Source organism: Equus caballus, chromosome X, assembly GCF_041296265.1.
Source record: "Equus caballus isolate H_3958 breed thoroughbred chromosome X, TB-T2T, whole genome shotgun sequence".
Taxonomy (NCBI): Eukaryota; Metazoa; Chordata; class Mammalia; order Perissodactyla; family Equidae; genus Equus; species Equus caballus.
The window spans coordinates 67111993-67138188 of NC_091715.1; the positions used below are offsets into that span (position 1 = coordinate 67111993).

The following is a 26196-nucleotide window of genomic DNA, read 5'->3' on the forward strand; positions in this document are numbered from 1 at the left end:
CCTGGGCCATGGAAGCGGAGTGCACCAAACCTTAACCACTAGGCCATGGGGTGGGCCCCTGTGTAATTTCTAATACACAAGACAGTTCAGTTCTTTAAAATTAGCTGAAAGTTTAATATCACTGTTTGACTTACGGTGTGGCTAATAAGGTGCAGAGCATCCTCAAAATAGCCCCAAACTTCTTCCAGGGGACAGAGTTCTGCACTCAGCACCCGCTCTGGCACTAGGAGATTAATCAAGTTGTGCATACATTTGCTGAAATCAAAAACAGAAAACACATCCCATAAGGAAAGAAATGATTGGCTTCAGGGCTAAGATAAGTAAAATCTGGATCTCATCCCAGACTAAGAGCTTCATAACACTTCTGTTCTACTCTCAATTTTATCTGGCCTCCAGCCTTAGAAGACAGATTTTTGAAGTTATAAAAGGGGCTGACCAATCCTTCCTTTTATTATGCCTATGGTTGTCTTTCACTTTTTTAGTTTCCTGCACTAAGGAGTCATGGCTGTTTACTATATTTTATGAGCTGGTTCAATCTACAGGCACGTTAAAGTATCTTGTTATATCCTCAAATGGGCAAGGGAATTGGGATTTAAATTGGGAATAATTCCAGGAGAACTGTCTCTCATGTCTCAGAAAAGGAAGACTGTAATGAAGTTTTCCAGAGAAAAGTCACACAACATCTATTTTTCCCCATGTCTAGGCATAGAAAATGTAAAATCTCCAATAATTAATATTTTGTATTATGCACAGCACTTATTGATCCTTAAAGAATGGTGCTTAGAAAAAAAATATCTGAGGCAAATATAGCAAAATGTTAACCTTTGTTAAATTTGGGTGGTGGAAACACTGGTGTTTATTATATTAATCTGTACTTTTCTATACATTTGGCATATTTAGTAATGAAAAAAAGAAGGTACTTAGTAATTTTGTTATATCTATAGACGCACACAAAGAAGCAACTCCGCCCCCCCCCCCCCCCAGCTTTTTCTCCTTTGAGAAAACCAGACTCCTTGACCTAGCTAATTAATTCTTGGTCTATAATACAACCCTAAATATGGAGCTGTTCTGAGGGGTTTTCAGTTCAGGAGTTACAGAAGTATCCCTGATCATCTTTTAAGTGGGGCAGTTGAGTATGATTGATGACTTATGGGGCATTGACTATAGCTCTCTTGGCTATCAGAAAGCCTGGATTCAGTGTTGAATTACATTTACTAACCTATATTTCAAAACATCAATTGATTCTTTCCTTTTGTGGAGCAATAAAGCCCTTTTCAAGGCCTTTAGAGCGATGGAAGGATAGCAGGCAGGCATTTCCATTGCTAATGCTACAGGAAGGGGGAAAAAAAGGTTGTGAATATCATAATCTCATCCACCATAGTTTTCATCCCAGGCTACAACTTGCTTTCTCTAATGAAATTGGCCTGAAGCAGATTACCAAAAACAAACAAACGCAAAAAACCAAAAATGAATTTTATAAAATAATGAATCCACAGTGGCTTTCAGAGAGAGCATCTACTTTCTGGGCAGAGTAACATGGTAGGATCACCAGGTTATATCTTTTCTTTAGCAAACATCAACAGAGAACCTACTGTTTCTGTGCCCATGCATATAGTCACACAGATGAAGCAATAATCTTATGAATCAGAGTCAAAGAGGGGCACACTAAGAAGGAAAGAGAAAGCAGATCAGTAAAAGGGCACCAATCAAAAACAGATTTATACCACAATATATTGTTTTTCTCTGATACTAAAAACATGAAACACTTGACATGAGAGTGAGCGTCAGAGATAATAAACCCTAAAACTTCCAGATGTATTTACCAGGCCTCTAGAATTGGAGTTTCCTTATACAAGGAGCAGTGGTCACTATCATATGTCCATAGAGTACACACCACCTGCTCCATGTCTCTAGGAATTCTGTCTTGGCAAGACAAGGAAAGGCAAATGTGACCTGTGCACTTGGGGCTACCTGATAACTTTATTAAACACACACAGGTTCCTGAGGATAGTGAGAGGTAAAAAGGGAAGATAATTAGGCCATTTCCTACAGTGTAACCCCACAGAGGCTCTGGGTCCCCAATACCACTTAGAGCCCAACCAGAAATTTGAAGGTGGCAATTGTGTTTAAAAAATATTACCAATATTTCTCTGTACACTATAATAAATTGCTAACATTGCATCACCTTTGATTAGTGAAGCAGTCAATTGTCATTTCTAGCTAGCTGAGCAAAACTAACTTTCTGAAGTTTGAGCTCCCCCTATTGTGTAGTTATATAATTCCATTCCACACATAGAATAAATATGAGTGCCTATTATGAGCAACGCACTTTGCTAGCGTTTAGAAGTACAACGAATATAGGTAATTATTGTTTGTGACCCTACGGAGCTCATGATCTCATATAAAGAAAAAGATAAATGCACAAATGATTGTAATACAAGAAAGAGAAACAAAGTGCTATGAGGAAACATCGTTTCCCACCTGGAGATAAGAGAAAAGAAAGAAAAAAGTAGTACGATTTAAATGGGTACCAGCCTTCCAAAACCATAATTATAGCTCTTACATGCGATTGTTTCAAATGTTTTACTTTCTAAATGAGGCAGTTCCCACACTGATTCCAAGAAGCTGTCCAGGAATGGATCGTTCATTTTGGCTTTAACTTCAAACTCATACAGCAGAAGCAATGTCTCACATGGATCGTTCGAGAAGTCCCCTAAGAAAGAGGCAAAAATGCAACATTCTCTGTGATTACATTTCATTATTCTTTCCTATTCTAATCTCTCTTCTGAGGAGATTTTCCTTTTGAAGAAAATTAATTTTACTTACAATTTGAAGGTTATCCCAGATTCTGTAGACAGAGTTTTTACATTTTTAAATCTATAAGCTCACCAATACTTTCAGCACTCCGTAATGCATTAACTAGCTTTGCCTACACTTCCGGGAATTATTGCCATGGTGTTCCTAAATAGCCTGAAGAAGTCCTGCTGTGATCTAATTCAAATCCAGTGTTTCCCTGCCTCACTTTAATGACTGGCTTAACCAGGAGATACAGCACTGTGTAAACTAACTGCGGTTTTATTTTAAGCAAAGTAAAGGAGAGTTTCCAAACTGTTTCATTTAGTCAGTCAACAGTATTTCTTGGGGATCACCATGGGCAGAATCTTGTATCAGGCGGCATATACCATACCATGTGAGATGGCTTTCATTCATCCTTGTTAGAATGAACTTCTAAAAAAGTTTCGAGGTACAGCATACATACAATAAACTGAATGAAGTGCATCAATCTTAAACAGCTTGATGAATTTTTAAATATGTTTAAACCCATGTAACCACTACCCAGATCACAATATACAACACTCCCAATGCTTGTGCTCCTTTCCAGTCAATACCATCTTAGCAGAGTTGACGACTATTTTGACTTTTATCATTATTGATTGTTATTGCCTCTTCTTGAACTCCATCGGTAGTACATAGAAACATAATCAAATTTTGAATATTGACCTTGTATGCTGTAATTTGCTAAACTCATTTATTAGTTCCAGTAACATTTTTGTAGATTCTTTGAGATTTTCTATGTAGACAATCATGCCATCTGCAAATAGAGTTAGTTTTATTTCTTCTTTTTCTCTCTATATGTCTTTTTCCCATTCTTTTGCTTGCCTTATTGCACTAGCTAGGACCTCCAGGATGATGTTGACCAGGAGTGGAGAGAGTAGACACCCTAGACCCTTGTTCCTGCCCTTAGAGGGAAAGCATTCAGTTTTTCATCATTAAATATGACATTAGCTGTAGGTTTTATTTTTGTAGATGTCCTTTATCAGGTTGAGGAACTTCCCCACTATTGCTAGTTTGCTGAGAGTTTTATCATAAATGGACGTTGAATCTTGTCATTTAATCTGTTGATATGGTGAATTAATTGAGTTTACAATGTTGAGACTAGGATAAAACTCACTTGGTTATGATCTATTATCCTTTTCATATTTTACTAAGTTCAATTTGCTAATATTTTGTTGAGGATCTCTGCATCTATTTTCATGAGGAATATTGGCCCACAGTTTTCTTTTCTCATATTTTGTCTAGTATTGCTATCAGGGTAATACTGATCTCATAAAATGAGCTGCAAAGTGTGCCCTCCTCTTCTTCTTGGAAGAGTTTGTATAAAATTGGTATTACATCTTCTTTAAATGTTTGGTAGAATTCCCCAGTGGAGTTTTCTTTGTTAGAAGATTTTAAACTACAAATTCAATGGGTATAGGACTATTCAGGTTATCTATTTCTTCTTGAGGGAGCTTTGGTAGTTTGTGACTTTCAAGGAATTTGTCCATCTCCTCTAAGCTTTCAAATTCATGGGCATCAAGTTGTTCATAATATTTCCTTATTATCTTTTAAAATGTTTTTAGGGTCTGTAGCAACGTCTCCACTTTCATTCTTGACATTGTCAATTTGTGTCTTGATACACCTGGCTAGAAGTTTCTCAAATGCATTGATCTTCTCAAAGCCACAACAACAACAATACAGCTTTTGGTTTCATTGGTTTTATTGTTTTTTTGTTTTAAATTTTATTGATTTCTGCTCGTACATTATTTCTTTTGTTCTGCTTGTTTGAGTTTAATTTGCTATTTTTTTCTAGTTTCTTAAGGTAGAGACTTAGATTATTTGAGATCTTTCTTTCTCTAAAAGAAGCATTTAATTCTACAAATTTTTGTCTAAACACTGCTTTAGCTGTATCCTTCAAATTAATATGTTGTGTTTTCATTTTCATTCCATTCAAACTATTCCTAATTTCCTTTGTGACTTCCTCTTAGACCCACTGGATTATTTAGAAGTACATTGTTTAATTTCCAAATATTTGGGGATTTTTACAGATAGCTTTATATTATAGATTTATAATTTAATTCCATTATGGTTGGAGAAAATACTTTGTATGATTTCAATACTTCTGAATATTTTGAGGTTTGTTTTATGGTTCACAATATGGTCTATGGTGACGCACGTTCCATATGCATTTGAAAAAACTGTGTATTCTGCTAGTGTTGGGTAGAGCATTCTACAAATGTCAATTAGATGAAGTTGGTTGGTAGTGTTGTCCATGTCTTCTATATCCTTATTGAGTATCTGTTGACTTATTCTATTGATTACTGACAGAGAAGTATTAAAGTCTCCAAATATAGTTATAGATTTGTCTATTCCTCCTTTCAATTCTATCACTTTTTGCTTCATGTATTTTGAAGCTCTGTTGTTAAGTATATTAAACATTTAGGATAGTTATGTTATGTTTAATTGACCACTTTTTCATTATGTTCCTCTTTATCCCTAGTATTATTCCTTGTTCCAAAGTGTTTTGTCTGATGTTAATATAGTCACTCCAGCTTTCTTCTGATTAGTGTTTGCATAGTGTACCTTTTCCAATTCTTTTTATTTTTAACCTATATCTATGTCTTCATATTTTAAGTGGGTTTCTTATAGACAGCAAGTTGTTGGGTCTTGATTTTTTATCCACTCTGATATTCTTGGTCTTTTAATTGGTGTGTTTAGACCAGGAGTGAACAAACTACAACCTGTGGGCTGGCTGCCTGTTTTAAAAATAAAGTTTTATTGGAACACAATCATGTGCATTTGTTTAAATATTGCCTATGTCTGTTTTCCTGCTACAATGGCAGAGTTGAGTAGTTGTGCCTGAGAGCTATAGCCAGCTAGCCTAAAATATTTACTATTGGCCCTTTAAGGAAAGTGTCCTGACCTCTGATTTAGATCATTTATATTTAATTCAATTATTGATATAGTTGAGTGTTCTTGGATTTCATAAAAATGAATTATACTTAGAACAACTAGACAGAAGATCAACAAAGGAACAAAAGACTTGAAAAACACTATAAACCAACTAGATCTAACAGATATCCATAGAACACTCCACTCAACAGCAGCAGAATATGCATTCCTCTCAAGTGCACATAGAATATTCTCCATGATAGACCATATGCTGGGTCATAAAACAAACTTCAATAAATTTCAAAGTATAAAATAATACAAAGTATGTTCTGTGACTACAATGGAATGAAATTAGATACTGATAACAGAAAAAGATTTGGGGAAACTCACAAATATATGGGAAAACAACACACTCTTAAACCCCCAATGCATCAAAAAACAAATCAAAAGAGAAATTAGAAAAATACTTTGAAATAAATGAAAATGAAGACACAATATTCCAAAACTAATGGGATGCAGCTAAAGCAGTGCTTAGAGGGAAATTTACATCTGCAAACAGCTATAGTAAGAAGGAAGAAAGATCTCAAATCAATAACCTAACCTTCCATCTTAGTTAAGAACAAACGAAACCCAAACAAGTAGAAGGTAGGCAATAATAAAGATTGGAGTGGAAATGAATGAATTAGAGAATAGGGAAATAATAGAGAAAATTAATGAAACCAGAAGCGGGTTCTTTGAAAAGATCAACAGAATTGACAAACTTTTAGCTAGATTGACCAAGAAAAAAAGAGAAAAGCCTCATTACTTACAAATTATTTACAAATAAGAAGGAAGCCATCACTACAACTTTAGAGAAATAAAAATGATTACAAAGGAATGCTGTGAACAACTGCATGCCAATAAATTAGATAATCTGGATGAAATGGACAATTCCTAGAAAGACAAACTAGTGGAACTGACTCAAGAAGAAATAGGCAATCTAAACAAATCTATAATGAATGAAGATATTGAATAACTAACTTTAAAAACTACAGAAAAAGGAAAGCCCAGGCCTAGACAGCTTCACCACTGGATTGTACCAAACACTTAAAGAAGAATTAATACTAATTTTTCACAAATTCTTTCAAAAATGAAGGGGATGGAATACCTCACAACTCATTCTATGAGGCTGGTATTACTGTGATATGAAAACCAGACAAAGACATCACAAGTAAAGAAAATTACAGACAAATATCTCTCATGAATATGGACACAAAAGTCCAAACAAAATATAAGTAAACTGAATCTGGCAACATATAAAAGAATTATACAACATGACCAAGTTGGATTTATCAAGTTGCTTTAACAAGTGAAAAACAATTAATGTAATATACTATATCAATAAAACAAGAAGCAAAAACTACATGATGATCTCAATAAAGGCAGAAAAGCATTTGACAAAATCACCCTTTCATGATAAAAACAATTAACAAACTAGGAATAGAAGTGAACTTCCTCAACCTGATAAAGCGCATTTATGAAAACCCACCACTAAGAACATACTTAATGATGAAAGACTGGATTCTTTCCCTCTAAGATCAAGAACAAGAGAAGGATGACCACTTTCACCACTACTATTCAACACTGTACTGGAAGTTCTAGCCAAAGAAATTAGGCAAGAAAAAGAAATAAAAGACATGAAGACTGGAAAAGAAGTAGTGAAACTATCTTTATTCATACATGATGTGATCTTGTAAATAAGATTCATAGGGAATCCAGTAAAATACCATTAGAACTAATAAACAAGTTTAATAAGATCAATATACAAAATTCAATTCTATTTCTACACAGTAGCAATGAGCAAACTGAAAATAAGATTAAGAAAACAATTCCATTTACAATAGCATCAAAAAGAATAAAATACTTAGGAATAAATTAAACAAAAGAAGTTCAGGACTTGTACACTGAAAACTAGAAAACATCATTGAAAGAGATTAAAGAAGATGTAAATAAATGGGAAAATATTGCGTGTTCATGGATTAGAAGACTTAACATTGTTAAGATGGCAATACTCCCCAAAATCATCTATAGATTCAACACAATCCCTATCAGAATCCCAGCTGGCTTTTTTCAGAAACTCACAGGCTCATCCTAAAATGCATATGAAAATTCAAGGGACCCAGATATCCAAAACAATCTTGAAAAAGAAGAACAAACTTGGAGAACTAACACTTCCTGATTTCCAAACTTACTACAAAGCAATGATAATCAAGACAGTGTGGTACTGGCATAAGGATAGACATATGTATCAATGAGATAGAATTGACAATCCAGAAATAAAACCACGTCAACTCGTTTTCCACAGGAGGCAAAGGCCACCCAATGAAGAAAGAATAGTTTTTTTTAACAAAAGGCTCTGGGACAACTGGATAGCCACATGGAAAAGAATGAAGTTGGATCCTTACCTTATACCATATACAAAGATTAACTCAAAATGGATCAAAGACCTAAATGTAAGAGCTAAACCTATAAAACTCTTTAGAAGAAAACATAGGAGTAAATATTCATGGCTTTGGATTTGCCAGGTGATTCTTAGATATGATATCAAAAGCACGAGTAACAAAAGAAAGATAGGTAAATCGTATGTCATCAAAGTTTAAAAAATTTGTGCTTCAAAGGATGCTATCAAGAAAGGGAAAAGATAACCCACAGAATAGGAAAAATATTTGTAAGTCATATATCTGATCAGGGACTTGTATCTAGGATATACTACTTAATAATAAAAAGACAAATAATCCAATGAAAAATTGGGCAAAGGGTCTGAATAGACATTTCTCCAAAGAAGATATACAAACAGCCAATAAGTATATAAAAAGATGCTCAACACCATAAGTTGTCAGGAAAATCAGTCATCAGGAAATCAAAACCACAATAGGATGTCATTATACACTCACTAGGATGGCTAGAACAAAAAGTCAGATAATACAAGTGTTAGCATGGAGGTGGAGAAAAATCAGAAGCCTTTTATACACTACTGGTGACAGTATAAAATGGTGCAGCTGCTTTCGAAAACAGTCTGGCAGCTCCTCAAATGATTAAACATAGTTACCATACGACCTAGGTATATATCCAAGAGAATTGAAAACATATGTTCACACAAAAACTTGTGCACGAATGTTTACAGCAGCATTATTCATAATAGCCAAAGGATGGGAACAACCCAAATGTCTATCAGCTGATGAGTAGATAAACAAAATATGGTATTACCCATACAATGGAATATTATTTGACCATAAAAAGGGATGAAGTACTGATATATGCCACAACATAGATGAAACTTGAAAATATTATGCTAAGTGAAAGAAGTCACAAAAATCCACATAATTCCATTTATATGAAATGTCCAAAATATGCAAATTCATAGAGACACAAAGTAAATTAGTGATTGCTTAGGGTTCCTGAGGGGAATGCAGGGATGGGGGGTGTGATAGGTAAAAGGTAGGGGTTTCTTTTTGAAGTGATGAAATGTTCTAAAATTGTTGATGGTGATTACACATATCTGTGAATATACTAAAATCTACTGAAGTAGACACTTTAATGTGTGAATTGTATGGCATGTGAATTATATCTCAATAAAGCTGTTTTTAAAAATAAATTTATACTCTGTGTAACATGCCTTTGTGCCTGACTTCTTTTGCTAAGGATAATATCTGTGATATTCATCTATATTTTTCTGTGTCAGAAGTGCATTCCTTTTATTGCTTTGTAGTATTCCATTGTATGAATATACCACAATTTATTTAACCCATCCTCCTGTTGATGGACACTAGGGTTGTTTTAAATCTTTAGCTCTTATGAATAGAGCTTTCTTGAACATTCTTGTACATATTATGGTAAACAGATACACTCATTTCACCTGAGTATATGTCTAGGAGTGGGATTGCTGGGTCACTGCTGGGATAGAAGAATGTTTGGCTTTAGGAGATACTGCCAAACAATTTTCCAAAGTGGTTGTACCAATTTACATTTCCACCAGCAATGTATTAGAGTTCCAGTTGCTTCCCATCCTCACTAACACATGGTATCTTAATCTTAGCCATTTCAGTGAGTGTGCAGTAATTTCTCATTGTGGTCTTAATTTGCATTCTCTGATGAGTAATGATGCTGAGCATCTTTTCCTTTGATTATTGACCATCTGTATATCCTCTTTTGTGAAGTTCCTGTTCAATTATTTTGCCCATTTTTTACTGTGTTGTATTTTCTTGTTGAGTTTTAAGAGTTCTTTATATATTGTGGAATTTGTCAAGTCTGTATTGACATATCTTCTTACTGTCTATGGCTTGTCTTTTTCTTATCTCAATAGTACCTTTTGACAATCTGAAGTTCTCAACTGTAATGACATCTACTTTATCAATATTTTCTTTTATAGTTGGTAATTTTTTGTATCTCTAAGGTCATAAAGATATTCTCCTATGTTTCTCTTTAGAATCCTTATTGTTGTACCTTTCGCTATGATCCATCTCAAATCAATGTTTCTGTATGGTATCAGCAAGGAGTCAAGCTTCATTTTTTTCCATATGGATATCTAATTCATCCAGCACCATTTATTATTAAAAAAAAATCTTTTCCCCAGTGAATAGCACTGGGCACCTTTGTTATAAATAAAATGATCACGTGTGAGTCTATTTCTGGACTCTATTTTGGACTCTCTTTTCTGGGGTGTAAGTCCTCAAACTCTATTCATCTTTTCCAAGATTGTCCTTTGCATCTCTATAGAAATTTTAATGTCATTCTGTCGATTTCCACAAGTAAATCAGCTGGGAGTTTGATTGGGATTGTCTTGAATCTACAGATCAAATTGGGAAAACTGACATCTTAATAATATTGAGTTTTCCAGTCCATGAACATGGTACATATCCTCATTTATTTAGGCCTTTAAAAATTTCTCTCAATGAGGCCAGCCTGGTGGTGTAGTGGTTAAGTTTGTGCACCCCGTTTCAGCAGCCTGGGGTTCATGGGTTCGGATCTCAGGAGTGGACCTACACATTGCTCATCAAGCCATGCTGTTGTGGCGTCTCACATACAAAGTAGAGGAAGATTGGCACAGAAGATTGGCACAGATGTTAGCTCAGTGACAATCTTCTTCAAGCAAAAAGAGGAAGCTTGGCAACATATGTTAGCTCAGGGCCAATCTTCCTCACCTAAAAAAAATTCTCTCAGCAACGTTTCACTGTTTTGTAGTTTCCAGTGTAGAGGTCTTCTGCATCTTTCATTAGATCAATTACTAGGCATTTGACGGGTTTTGATGCTATTAAAAATAGTATTTTAAAAGTTCATTTTCCAATTATTTCTCACCAGTGCACAGGAATACAATTAATTTTTGTGTGCTGGCCTGTATCCAGCAACCATACATACCGAAGTCATTTATTTTTAAAACTTTATTTAAAATAAAACAGATATAGAAAACCATTTTGTGTGTGTGTATTTTTAATGTTGAATTTGTGGGATAAACTCTACTTGGTTATGATGTATTATCCTTTTTGTATATTGCTGAATTCAATTTTCTAAAATTTTGTTTAAGATTTTTGCAGCTATCATTTAAGATATTGACCTGTATTTTTCTTTTCCTCAAATGTCCTTGTCAGGTTTTGTCATCAGTCATGCTGGCCTTATAAAATCAATGTGTAACCTCTTTATATTCTATAAGAGACATTTTTACAAGGTTGCTATTATTTCTTCCTTATATATTTGGAAGAATTTATACTAGTGAAGCCATTTTCTCTTTGGGAAGGTATTTAAGATTAAATTTCTTTAACAGGTATAGGACTATTAAAATAGTCTAAATAGAACTACTCAGATTCTCCTTGGGCCAATTTTCATAGGTACGCTTTTCAAAGAATTTGTCTGTTTTGTCAAAACTGTTAAACTTATTGGCATAAAATTATTCACAGTGTCCTTTTATTATCTTTTTAATGTCTGAAAGATTTACAGTGATATCTACTTTTGAATTACTGATATTGGTAATTTGTGTTTTTTCTTTTTATTTCTTGATCCATCTTGCTTGGTATTTAGCAATTGCAGTAATCTTTCCAAAGGATAAACTTTTGGCTTGGTTGATTTTCTCTAATATATGTCTGTTTTCTATTTCATTGTTTTCTGCTCTTATCTTTGTTATGTTCTTCCTTCTACTTTTTTTGAGTTTAATTTGCTGTTCTTTCCCTAGATTCAAGCTGGAAGCTTAGATCATTGATTTTCAACTTTTCCTCTTTTCTAATGTATAGATTTAAAACTATATATTTTCTCTGGGGCCAGCAGGGTGGCGCAGCAGTTAAGTTCGCACGTTCCGCTTCTCGGCGGCCCGGGGATCGCCGGTTCGGATCTTGGGTGAGGACGTGGCACCGCTTGGTATGCCATGCTGTGGTAGGCGGCCAAAGTATAAAAAGTAGAGGGAGATGGGCACGGATGTTAGCTCAGGGCCAGGCTTCCTCAGCAAAAAAAAAGAGGAGGACTGGCAGTAGTTAGCTCAGGGCTAATCTTCCTCAAAAAAAAAAAATAAAAATAAAAATAAATAAATAAATAAAAAGTATATATTTTCTCTTATTTCAGTTGTACCTCACAAGTTTTGATGTCATACTTTTCATTTTTGTTAAGATCGATATATTCCATATTTTTAATCTTGATCTTTTCATTGACCAATTGTTTATTTAGAAGTGTGTCTTTTAGACTTTCAACAGTGGGGATTTTCTAATCATCTTTCTGTTCCTGATTTCAAATTTAATTCTACTTTGTTCAGAGAACATACTTTGTATGTGATTTCAATCCTTTGAAATTTGTTGAGACTTGCTTTTTGGCTTAACACATGATCCATTTTGGTAAATGTTACAAGTTACAATGAAAAGAATGTGTATTCTACAGTTGATAGCTGTGTTGTTTTATATATGTTTCAATTAGGGGTGGAGTAAAGTTTTAAGTTTGAGAAACCTTCTAGAAATCAATAATGAATGTTTGTAGGTGAGGTATGGTACACACCTTACTCTGATCAGGAGTCATTGTGCCAAGATAATTGTACAGGAAAATTTCCAGATTCACATCTGTATTTTTATAAAAGAAAACCACAATGTACAAAAGCAAATATGTTAGGAACAGGGAGACTTGAATGACATTCCTAATTAGGTCAGCCACTTGGGAGAAAGAATGGTATATATCACCATAAATATCTGGGGACCATAATGAACCTGTCTCCTGAACCTGTGACCCCATTAAATTTCTTCAGTGATCCCATAGCCGTGTAATCAAAGTCCCTAAACAATGCCATTAGGGCTTTGCTTTGTATTACTAAGGTAAGCTTATGCTGCCTGTGAGACATAATTCAAATGGAATGCTGCCAAAAGAGAAGATTTTTAGGATCAACTTCTACCAGAGGAACTTGGGCATCTCCAGATAATTGTTTAATTTTCTTTGGGAAAAAAATCCTAAATTCAGGTCCTCCTATTTCTGTGGCCTAAGTCCCAACTCAAAATGTATACTAGAAAATGTACTCAAGTTTTGTCATTTTGTTTAATGTGCCTGAGGATCAGCTCCAATTGCCTTTTCTCTTGGCTAATCTCAAAACTATCATCTCTGAGAACTTCTTATCCATTGAGAACTTATCTCTGAGCCAAGAGCAACCCATGACTGATTGCTAGTTATTAAGCCAATAGAGGGACTAAGCAAAAACTGCCTGTTGAAGGAATAAGCATTTAATCCTAGTTTTGAACAGATAAAAATTATTTCTAATTCCAACATGACCTTTGATAAATGGTAGCTTTCTACTGTATTTGGATAAATGAGAATGACCCTTCCAGTTCTGGGCTGAGGAGACCATAATATATAAATTTAAAATACATAAAAATGTAGACAATCCTCTGCCCTGCCAGCTGAAGTGCCTTTCTGCTGGTAGAGGCCCATGATGGGCTTTACATTAAAGCTCTCAGGAGGTCTGCCCTGTTGTCATAACCACTAAGACTTTTGATGATGACACTTGATGAATACTTTATACCAAGGTCAAAAGTATAGTAAGTGAAATTCTTCCTTGCAATGACATAAAAACAACTAAAGGCTTTTCTCCATCTTCATGTTTTTGAGATAAAAAATTTACTCATATTACAAAATAAATAGCTTTAAGAAATCTAATCACTAAGATTACTTCTAGCCCTAATGTTAGATGACTCCAAGAGTATGACTCCAAGGATGTTCTTAGCAACATCCAAAGTTATGTTCTTCAATGGACACCCTGAAAAGGAATCAGAAAGACAGACTCAGAAGCTGTGAGTCCCCTTGTGTTAGAAAGGTTTGGAGTGTCTTATAATCATAAGCAGTCATCTTTGGTACAATTCCTACTTCCATTTAAATCTTATTTTTCTTTTCCTGGAAACCTCACTTGCCTTTCTCTGCCCTACATCTATACCTGCCCTATACCTATATCCCAAGTTGAATCTTTACTAAGGTACTTTTCTAAATGTTTCTCCTTCAAAGTGTAAGCTGATAATGACTTAAATTGTGAGCTCTGCCAGGGATCTTTGCATAGAGGGCTCTCACAGACCAAAATGCTTTAATACTCAAATGAATGACTCCCTAATGATAGAATTTCTGGCGCCATAGCAGTTTTCATTTAGTAAATATTTTTTAAGCCAGTGTATGTGCCAGATAGAGTTTTAGGAGGTAGGGAGAAAGAATGAACAAAACAGACAACTTTTATGCCTGCATGGAACTTAGATTTTAGTCGGGGAGACAAACAATAAACAATATATAATACAATATCAAGTAGTGATATGTGTTGTAAAGAAAGAAATATAGGTTAAACTGGGAGTAGACAGTGATGAAAGTCGCTATTTTAGAAAGGGTGTGGTCAGGAAAGACTTGTTTGAGTGGGGTGATACTTGAGCAGAGGATGTCAGGGAGCAAACCATACGAATATCCAGAAGAGTGTTCTAGGCAAAGGGAATGGCAAATCCAAAGGCCTAGAGGCAGGTGAGTACTAGGTATTATTAGGATATAGTAGGGCTAGAGACAGTAAGCTGAGAGGCAGAGTGATGGGAGGTGAGGTCAGAGAGGTGACCAAGGGCTAGATAATCTATGGCCTTGTAGATCATGTTAAGTACGAGAGGGCTGACATGATCTGATTTATGTCATAACACTCTGGCTGCTGTGTGACTATTAGATTTATAGAGGAGTAGGAGTAGAAGCAGAGAGGATAGTTGGGAAGCTATTACAATGGTCCAGGTGAGAGATGAGGAAGCTTGGACTGAGGTGATACTACCGGCTTGATTTACTGTTGGGAAGGGGCATACCACAAATCACACTACTTTCAGCCTCACCTCCCACTATATAACCCCTGAATAAGAGACTATTCCAAAACTAACAATGCTCTCTCATACTCCTGGCATTTGTTTATTCAGTCCCCACAGCTTTTCATGCCTTCTACTTCCTTTTCTAACCATTAAAATCCTATTCATTCAAGAGTAAGTTCAAATAATACCTTTTGGAATGGGTCATTTCTTCCTCTGTGATCCCACACACTCTGTATTTCTATAAGTGAAGTCATTTCATTTTGCCTTTTATATGTGTAATGGATTATGTTTCTGACCTCCTTTCTTCACTGTAAATTTCTTAAGGACAGAGACAGTGACACATTTCCTTATGTTTCCACAATACCTAGTAGCTCCTAGGAACTTAATAAAAACTTTGTAGAATGAATGTGGTAAGCTGCTTTCCTTAGGTCACTGATATAATGACACGTCAGGTTAATCCTTTTGTAAAAGCCAATTCCCATGGCACTAAGATTTCAGTCACTGTTTATACGGTTCTTAATTAACTTTGATTTGGAATAGATTTTTAAAAGGTTGGCATTGTCCAATTTTCCCACAGGAGCTTATGATTCACCAGCTTTGCACTTCCCCTTAATTTGTCTACTTACAGTTGGTAGCTTAATGATTTACATTACTCACATGCTGGGCTCGTAATTTTAGGCATTATTTCTTTGGAAATACTCAATCTTAAGAAATATAGACCTTTTTTAACAAGTCGTTCATTTTTTCTAAATGTATTTTTGTTTTAATTATTAAAGTACTACATGTTCACTGAAAAATTCAAACAATACAAAAGTAAAATAAAAAGTAAAAGTCTCTCAAACTCACTAATGCCTGTCCCAAGAGGTAGCAAATGTTGAATTTGGTGTATATCCTTCCAAAGCCTTATGATATATGATATATACATTCATATGAATGCATATGTGTATATATACACACATATATATGTAATCTATATGTGTATATATACACACACACATATATAGATGTGTGTATAATGTGTATATATAGATATAGTGTGTGTGTGTATATATGTATGTATATATTCTTTTGTTTATTCATGCATTAACCAAATATCAAGAATGTGCCAGGTATTGGATATACAAAGGTAAGCAAAAGCAGACAGTGTCTGTCCTCATGGAGCTTACAGTCTAGTGTATATGCATACAAACATACATACACATATATGTTTTGACAATAAAAATGGAATCAGAAAAGGCCAGCAAAAGTACAACATTGCAAAGTGAGGAGCACGCCACAAGGTGCAAATCCTTTATCTACAATAACAAGAACAGAGTTTATAGGCTGGGGGAAGGAACCTGTGTTGATTTGGTTTGGTTTTGAGAAGCCGGTCAGTGAGGCAGTAGAGAAGAAAGAATGTTTGTGTTATAAGAAGCCCTACAGCTGGCTGGGAAAGTACAGAGACCACAAGAACTCATGTACACAACAACCCTAGATCATTAGTATAAACTTCTGCTAGCCTGGATCATGGCCCTGGCCTCCTCTCCACATGAATCTCCTATAAATAGTTGGTCTAAGGAAAAAGTGCCACAGTTTAAGATAAGTTATCACAACTCAATAGTGAAAATGAATAACTCGATTAAAAAAATGGGCTAAAGACTTAAATAGACATTTCTCCAAAAAAGACATAGACACACAAATGGCCAACAGGTATGTGAAAAGATGCTCAACATCACTACTCATCACATAAATGCAAATCAAAACCTCAATGAGATATCACCTCACACCTGTCAGGATGGCTATTATCATAAAAACATAACAAATGTTGGTGAGAATGTGGAGAAACTGGAATCCATGTACATTGTTGGTAGGAATGCAAAATGGTGCAGCCACTATAGAAAGCAGCGGTTCCTCAACAAATTAAAAATAGAACTACCATATGATCTAGCAATCCCACTTCCAGTATTTATCCAAAAGAACTGAAATCAGGATCTTGAAGAGATATTAGCACTCGAATGTTCATTGCAGTACTAGTCACAATAGCCAAGATATGGAAACAACCTAAATGTCCACAGAGGGATGAATGGATAAAGAAAATGTGGTATATACATATAATGGAATACTATCCAGCCTTAAAAAAGAAGGAAATTCTCCAATATGCAACAACATGGATGAACCTTGAGGACATTATGCTAAGTGAAATAAGCTGGTCACAGAAGGACAAATAATGCATGATTCCACTTATGTGAGGTATCTAAGTCTAATTCACAGAATCAAAGAGTGGAATGGTGGCTGCCAGGAGCTGGGAGGCGGAGAACGAAGAGTTGTTAATCAATAGGCATAAAGTTACAGCCAAACAAGATGAATAAATTCTAGAGATCTGCTGTACAACACCGTACCTATAGTAAACAATGCTACATTGTACACGTAAAACTTTGTTAAGAGGGTAAAGCTCATGTTAAGTGTTCTTACCACAACAAAATAAAATTAGAAGAAAGATAAGTTATCAAAAAATATACAGCACAGGATAAGACACACATGAAAATAGGATGAGAGGAACAAGAAAAAAGAATGGTAGGTGGTAGGTGGGAGAGGTCTTACCAGAGAAATGTTTCTATAAAGCAGATGACAATTGTGACCAAACATGTCAGCATGAATTTTAAAATGTTAATCAAGTACTCATCCCTATAAAGTAAGAATATAAAGCAGGAATTCAAGAGCTCAGGAAGAGCTGGTAGACAAAAGGAAATGAAACATGCGCTAATTTTTAGAGACTAAAAAGGAAATGGGAAGAAAAAATAAAATCATCACAGAAATAAAGGTAAAACTGGAAAAAGCAAAAGAGAGACAAGATACCACTGAAGACACAGTAAGGGATATAGAAAACAAGAGATAAGCAAGCAAAATGAAATGGAAATTGGTTCTAATATCTTTAGGTTTCCTCGTCAATTAATGAGTTAAATAAAATCTTTGACATATGTTTATTTTACACTTATGTGAGAGTCATGGTTATATCTTTAAAATATTATTGACCAAAATGCCCCATAGATACAGTTGGCAGAAGCAGGTAAATTGTGTTGCTGGAGAAGTGCAACTCATGGACTGCTTGAACTCATTTTTCCTTGGCTCCCAGATTGAATTCCAAGTGCCAATTAAACTTTGATGAATCTCTTTTTTCTTTTCTATTGAGTTTATGTTTTGTTTTTGTTTCTGGTTTGTGTATAGCCAATAAGTTATTCCCCTTTGGCAGTGCAGCAAAGACTTGGAATGTGGTTTTAAGGTCTGAGCATTTGGTGATCTCTGTAAATGATTAATGGATTATCTAGTCTCTGGGGAAGAAAAAGCAGACAATTAATTTTGTTAGTCTTTTTTGTTTTTCTGTGTGTCCATTTTGAGCTCAAATTAATAAATTATTTCATGCCTGCTGGAAAGGAAAACAGCACTTGGATATGTGGACTGGTGAGTTTCTATGTATACTCTTGACCTGTAGCTGAAGTTGTAGATCTGAAACCATAAAATCTCTATATGTCTGTGTCTATGTGTCAATAATTCATAAAGATCTTGACCTCACATTGTGTGAATGTGAAATGTTTTCCTATCTCTGGTAGGTATTCATAAATTAGATTATAAAGTCTACATTAAAAGAGCTCTGTTCTAATTGTTTTACAGACATAAATAAGCACTTATATACAAATATTCTTAAAGTTCCCACAAAAAAGACACTGAACTTCTAATACTTTAAATGTGCTAACCTAAAAGTATTCCCATAAAAAAATTCTTCCCACTCAGAAACATTGTAAGAATCCAAAGTTAAGGTAAGTCTTTGGCAAATGAGATTAATTTAATAATTTTGGTTTAAAAGAAAGAGCTATGTCTTTTTTTGGTGATTTATTTGTATAAAGTATAAAACAAACGTACATTTTATTTCGCTTGGGTTGTTTCCTAAATGTATATAGGTTTACTGATTAAATGATGTTATATATTACTTATATATAACATTTAAGATTATGAAAAATGAAAATTGTGTTCAACTAAAATTGAATCATTGTTCTGAAAAATTTTTTATTTCAGCAGTAACTATGTTTTGGGTATGCTAGATTTAAAACAATTTCCAAGATATTTAGTTAAATTAAAATTTTTGGCTGATATTAAATTGTTAGTTAATGGATAATCACTGGATACCAAGATAAGTTTTAAGTAAAATAGAATACTTAAACATTGATTACTAAGCACAATTTTAAGTTTATATACTATTGATTCTTATTTTTATGCTATGGAAAGGCTATATCTTTGGGTCATGTTAATGAGTGTGTTCATTTTTCCTCTTTAAAAGGGATGAGTGTGGTCATAGAAGGCTGGGCTATGTGTGTTCATGAACTCTGCTAGTCTGCTATAATGCTTGTGGCCGAGAGACGGTTCTCAATTGCACCCCTCCAAGTTTTCTCTTTGAAATAGAAATTATTTTGCTTAAAAGTTACAGTTAAAACAAGTGGTTGAAATTATATTATGAACAACAGTGAAAGTGGATATGTGCTTTTCTTTTTAAAAGGAAAATGTAATTTATACCTAAAGCAGTGTTTCTCAAACTGTCTATTCTCAGGACCCCTTTGCACTCTGAAAAAACTGTCAAAAGAGATTTTTCATATGGAGGTTATAACTATCAACATTTACCATATTACAAATTAAAACAGAAAATTTAAATATATTTACTGATTGAATTATTTTGAGACAAACCTACTGCATGTTAATGTCAATTTTTAAAAAAATAATTATATTTTAAAAATCAGAAAATTGTTATATACTTGTGAAAAGCTCCTTAACACCTGGCTTAAGAGAAGTAGTTAGATTCTCATATCTGCTTCTGCATTCAATCTATTACAACATCACACATCATGTGGCCTCTTTAAAAATGATATGTCTTATTATTATTATGAAAATAGTTTTGACCTGGTAGATCCCCTAAAATGTTGTCAGTTTGTTCCATAATATAAAAGAGCATAACAAAGAACAGACTTGGAAAGTAAATTTTATTTGCCCTGATTTAAACCTGACTCTGAAATAACGCTCTGTAATGTATTAAAGTGTAGCAAAGGAATCTTGATTTTGATGGGAATGCTTCCTTAGTTTACTGATTAATGCCTTCACTTACAATATGAAAGCTTACTCTTTCTCCTCTATGTAATATGCCTAAATACTAAATTCTGTGTTTTACCAGAATAATTTTCTGGTCTTTATGTTGTCTTTATCATGTCTTCATTCTTGATTATTTAATGGCAAAGAACAAAATCTCCTCATTTATCAAAGAGCTAAAGCTCTTTACAATTGTGTTACCTCCTGTGCTTATTTTTAAACGTTTTCTTATTATTTTGCTTGGATAGGTAACCAAGTATTGTTTCCCAGGCACCCATGATCCTATTTTAATCAAGTGCCCAAACTGCTGCCAGCAACACTTTTGTTTTTGCTTTCCAAAAAGTTGTATACGAAATATAGAAAATATAAAATAAAGTTTTCAGGATATCTTTGAAACCTAATACTATCTTTGAGATTTCCAAAAGGGCTCCTGGATAACTGAAAAGATTTACTCTTTCTCCTCACAAAGGAGAGAAATGTAAGAAGTAATTAGGTTCATTTGATAGGTTACTATTCTAAGAGTTGCATGAGAAGAGTGGCAAAATCAGAAGAAATGCCCAGTCTTCTCGCTGTTAAATTATTATAGGTAAAACATTATTAATATAAAATTTTCAGAAATTGTATACTTTATGGCAGTTTCTGGAGATAAATTTTGACTGTTTTCTCTGTCCATAGTATATTTTTACCCACCAGAAAAACACTAATCATAACTCTTGTGAACCACTTTCAATAATGGACAGAATATCTAGATAGAAGATCAACAAGGAAATGATATGAACAACACTATAAACCAACTAGATCTAACATACATATGCAGAATACTCCACCCAAGAACAGCAGAATACATATTCTTCTCAAGTGCTCATGAAATATTCTCCAGTATAGACCATATATTTGGGTACAAAACAAGTCTCAATAAATGTACTAAGACTGAAATCATATAAAGTATATTCTCTGACCAGAATGGAATGAAGCTAGAAATCCATAACAGAAAGAAAACTGGAAAATTCACGAATATGTGGAAATTAAACAACACACTCTTAAACAACCAATGGGTCAAAGAAAAAATGAGAAGAGAAATTAGAAAACACCTCGAGATGGGAGCCTGCCCAGTGGCACAGTGATTATGTTTACGTGCTCCATTTTGGCAGCCCAGGGTTTGTGGGTTCAGATCCCGGGTGTGGACCTACACACAACTCACCAGGCCATACTATGGCGGCATCCCACATACAAAATAGAGGAAGATTTTCAGAGATGTTGGCTCAGCAACAATCTTCCTCAAGCAAAAAGAGGAAGATTGGCACCAGATGTTAATTCAGAGCCAATCTTCCTCACCAAAAAAAAAAAAAAAAAAGAAAAGAAGAGAAAATACCTAGAGATGAATAAAACACAACATACCAAAACTTATGGGATGCAATGAAGGCACTACTCAGAGGGAAATTTATAGCTACAAATACCTACATTAAAAAAGGAGATAAATTTTAAAGCAATAACCTAACTTGAAATCTTGAGTAACTAGAAAAAGAGGAGCAAACTAAACCCAAAGAAGAAGGAAGGAAATAATAAAGATAAGAGCAGATAAAAATGAAATAGAGAATAGAAAAACAATAGAGAAGTCAATGAAACCATTGGTTTATTGAAGAGATGAACAAAATTGACAAACCTTTAGCTAGACTGACACAACAAAAGAGAGAAGACTCATTACTAGAATCAGAAACAAAAGAGGGGACCTCACCACCACCTTACAGAAATAAAAAGGATTATAAGAGATTACTATAAACTACTGTATGCCAACAGATTAGATTTCCTAGATGAAATGACAAATTCCTACAAGCACACAAATTATTTAAATTGACTTAAGAAGAGACAGAAAATATCAACAGATCTAAAACAAGTTAAGAAAATCACTAATAAAAACCTCCCAAGAACAAAAGTCCAGGACCACGTGGCTTCACTGGTGAATTCTACCAAAAATTTAAAGAAGAATTAACATGAACCCTTATCAAATTCTTCAAAAAAATTGAAGAGGAGGGAATGTTTCCAAATTCATTCTTTCAAGCCATCATTACTCTGGTACCAAAGCCAAATTAAGACAAGACAAAAAAGAAAATTATAGACCATTATATTATATGATTAATGATTCAAAACCCTGCAACAAAATACTAGTAAACCAAATCCTACAACATATTAAAAGATTAAACACTGTGATCAAGTGAGATTTATCCCAGGAATGCAAGGTTGGTTCAACATAAGAAAATCAATCAGTGTAATATACTACACTAATAGAACAAAGGAAAAAAAAGACACATGATCGTCTCAATTGATGCAGAAAAGTCATTTAATAAAATCAAGATCTTTTCATGATAAAGAAAAAAACACTCATAAAACTGGGAATAGAAGGGAATATACTCAACCTAATAAAGGACATTAACAAAAACTCACAGGTAGCATAATCAATGGTGAAAGACTGAAAGCTTTCTCCCTAAGATCAGGAACAAGAAAAGGATACCTGCCTTTACTGCTGCTATTCAACATTGCATTGGAAGTTCTAGCCAAAGAAATTAGGCAGGAAAAAAAAATTAAAAGCCATCCACATTAGAAAGGAAGAAGTAAAACTATTGCTGTTCACAGATGACATGATCCTATATATATAGAAAATCCCAGTGAATCCAGAAGAAAGATATGAATTCAGCAAAGTTGCAGGGTACAAGGTCAACATGCAAAAATCAGATGTGTTTCCATACACTAGCAACAAACAATCCAAAAAGAAAATTAAGAAAATGATTCCATTTACATACAATAGCATCCAAAAGGATAAAATACTTAGGAATAAATTTAGCCAAGGAAGTGAAAGACAAACAACTTTCAACAATTAACCTTTAGTTTTAGTACATTGATAACTATAAAACATTGATGACAGAAATTAAAGAAGGCCTAAATAATGGAAAGACATCCCATGTTCATGGATTGGAAGACCTAATATTATTAAGATATCAATGCTACCCTAAGAAATACCTACCCAAATTCTGACAGCCTTTTTTGCAGAAACAGACAAGCCAATCCTCAAATTCAAGTGAAATTGTAAGGGGCCTCGAAAGGCCAAAGTAATCTTTAATAAGAAGAACAAAGTTGGAGGACTCACACTTCCCTATTTCAAAACTTACTACAAAGCAACAGTAATCAAAACAGTACAGTATTGCCATAAAGATAGACATACCAACTAATGGAATAGAATTGAGAATCCAGAAATAAACCCATACCTCTATGGCCAATTGATTTTCAACAATAGTGTCAAGACTCCTCAATGGGGAAAAGAAAAGTCGCTTCAGAAAACAGTGCTGGGGCAAATGGATTTCCACACACAAAAGAATGAAGCTGGATTCGTACGTCATACCATACACAAAAATTAACTCAAATGGATCAATGACATAAATATAAGAGATAAAACTATAAATCTCTTAGAAGAAAACATAGGAGCAACTCTTCATGACCTTGGATTTGGCAGTGGATCCTTAAATATGACATGAAAAGCATGGACAACAAAAGAAATGGTAGATAAATTGGACTTCATCAAAATTAAAATCTTTTGTGCATCAAACGACATTATCAAGAAAGTGACAAGACAACCTACAGAATAGGAGAAAATATTTGCAAATGGTATATCTGATAAAGGTTTTGTGAGATAATAGAAAATATATATATATTGGTCTCTGCCCCTGGTTCCTGGCACAGAGCTCCTAAAACTCTCGTAATTTCCTAAGTGATAAGAATGCCAGGAACATCTCTTGTTCTAATAATGGTATTTGACCTCTGTTCCTGACACAGAGCTCCTGAAACCCTTGTACTTTCCTGGGTAACAAGAGTGTCTTTTGTTCTAATGAGATGACTCTGGGTGGGCTCCTGGATGGCTCCTGGATGAGGGCTAGTCACTGGAAAGACCAAGCCATGATTAAAGCTTGGGATTTTCAGCCCTGCTTCCCATTCTCGAGAAGGTTGAAAGGCTGGAAATGGAGTTAATGATTGATCATGTCTACATGATGAAGCCTCCATAAAAATCCTAAAAGTACAGAGTTGGGAGAGCTTCTGAGTTGGTGAATTTGTGGAGTTGCTGGGAAAGTGGCACACCCTGAGAGGGCATAGAAGCTCCATTGCCCTTCCCACATACCTTGCCCCATGCATCTCTTCCATCTGGATGTTCATCTGTATCCTTTATCATATCCTTTAGAATACAGTGGTAAACATAAGTAAATGTTTTCCTGAGTTCTGAGAGCCACTCTAACAAATTAATCGAACCCAAGGCAAGGGTCATTGGAGCTCCGATCTATAGCCAGTTGGTCAGAAGCCCAGGTAACAACTTGGGCTTGTGACTAGAGTCTCAAGTGTGTGTGGGGGGCAGTCTTGTGGGACTGTTCCCATGAACTGTGGGATATAATGCTATCTCCAGGTAGATAGTGTCAGAATTGAGTTGAATTGTAGGACCCCCAGATGGTGTTGCAGAGAATTTCTTGGTGTGGGGAAAAACCTCCACACATTTGGTAACCAGAAGTGTGTGAAGTAAAGTGTTCTGTGTGAAGGTAAAGGAGACACACAGGAAAGAAAGACACAGGACGAGGAAAGAAGTTTAGGTTTTTCTTTTTAGGTTTAATATAATGCAACAATAAAAAGACAAACAACCCAATTAAATGGGCAGAGGACTTTTTATTTCCAAAAAAGATACAAATGGCCAATAAACACATGAAAAGCCACTCAACATCATTAATCATTAATCATTAGGGAAATGCAAATAAAACCGCAATGAGATACCACATCATACTGATTAGGATGACTATAATCCAAAAGAAACAAAGCACGTGATGGCAAGGAGGTGGAGAAATTAGAACCTTCATTCATTCAGTGCTTATGGGAATGGAAAATGGTGCAGCTGCTACGGAAAACAGTTCAGCAGTTCCGCAAAAAGTTAAATGCAGAATTACCATTTGACCCAGTAATTCCACTCCTAGATATAGACCCAAAAAATTGAAAGCAGGGACTCAAGCAGATACTTATACACCAATGTTAACAGCAGCCAAAAGGTGGAAACAACCCAAGTGTCCATCAACAGATGAATGGATAAACAAAACATGGTATATCCATAAAATGGAATATTATTCAGCCATAAAAAGGAATGAAGTACTGATATGTCACAACATGAATGAACCTTAAAAACATTATGCTAAGTGAAATGAGCCAGTCACAAAGGCACAAACATTGTATGATTCCACTTAAATGAAATATCTAGAATGGGCAAAATCATAGACACAGAAAGTACATTAGAGGTTACCAGGGGCTGGGAGAAAGCAGAATGCACAGTTATTAATGGGTTACAGAGTTTCTGTTTGGGCTGATGAAAAAGTTTTGGAAATGGATGGTAGTGATACTTGCACAACATTGTGAATGTAATTAACGCCACTGAATAGTATATGTAAAAATGGTCAAAATGGCAAATTTTATGTTATATATATATATTACCACAATAAAAACTCTTTTGAAATAATTATGCACTGTACCTCAATAGAGAATTTTACTTTCCTCCATTCTGATATTATTGATTACCTTACTGAATTAACCACAGCCATTAAAATCTCTGTAATGTACAGACAATTTTTGTTTTACTCTGATGCTTATCTGAAGACTCTGCTGCAAATTACAAGCCAGAATTTGTGTCTTCAACAAAGGACAGTCTCAGAGCCTCATAGAAAAGAACTGTACCAGGTATTTCAAACCACTGACGTGTCAGAATAGACTCTTGGGTACAGGTTTCTGAGCTGATAGTACATAGGCAACTCTGAGATCATACCAGCACACTTAGGATTTCCAGTTTTCTTTTTTCTTTTTTTCCAGTTTAGAAGCACACAGCTTCACGAAAGCAGATTGCTAACCCAAGATCCAGCAGAACACTAATTATATAGGACTGAATAAATTGATGAGGGAAATTTTACTGTGGTTATTTATTTGGAATATTGTTGATGTTGTTTTAATGGTCTATTTTCTGAATATGTATGAAAATCCTTTCCCTTTCTTTGTAAGTCAT

General features: G+C 34.6%; 1 protein-coding gene across 3 annotated transcripts in view; it reads right to left on the bottom strand.

The window, feature by feature from the left end:
- Positions 1-26196, bottom strand: part of TEX11 (testis expressed 11) — a 363973-nt gene that overhangs the window by 20974 nt on the left and 316803 nt on the right. For 2 of the 3 annotated variants that reach the window (XM_023634526.2, XM_023634525.2), the window contains exons 26-28: positions 2564-2713; positions 1220-1328; positions 135-255 (exon numbers count right to left, since the gene is read on the bottom strand). In XM_023634526.2, coding sequence (XP_023490294.2) covers positions 135-255; positions 1220-1328; positions 2564-2713 — 380 coding nt within the window. The remainder of the gene's footprint in view (positions 1-134; positions 256-1219; positions 1329-2563; positions 2714-26196) is intronic. The other variant, XR_002805590.2, reaches the window with a different exon arrangement.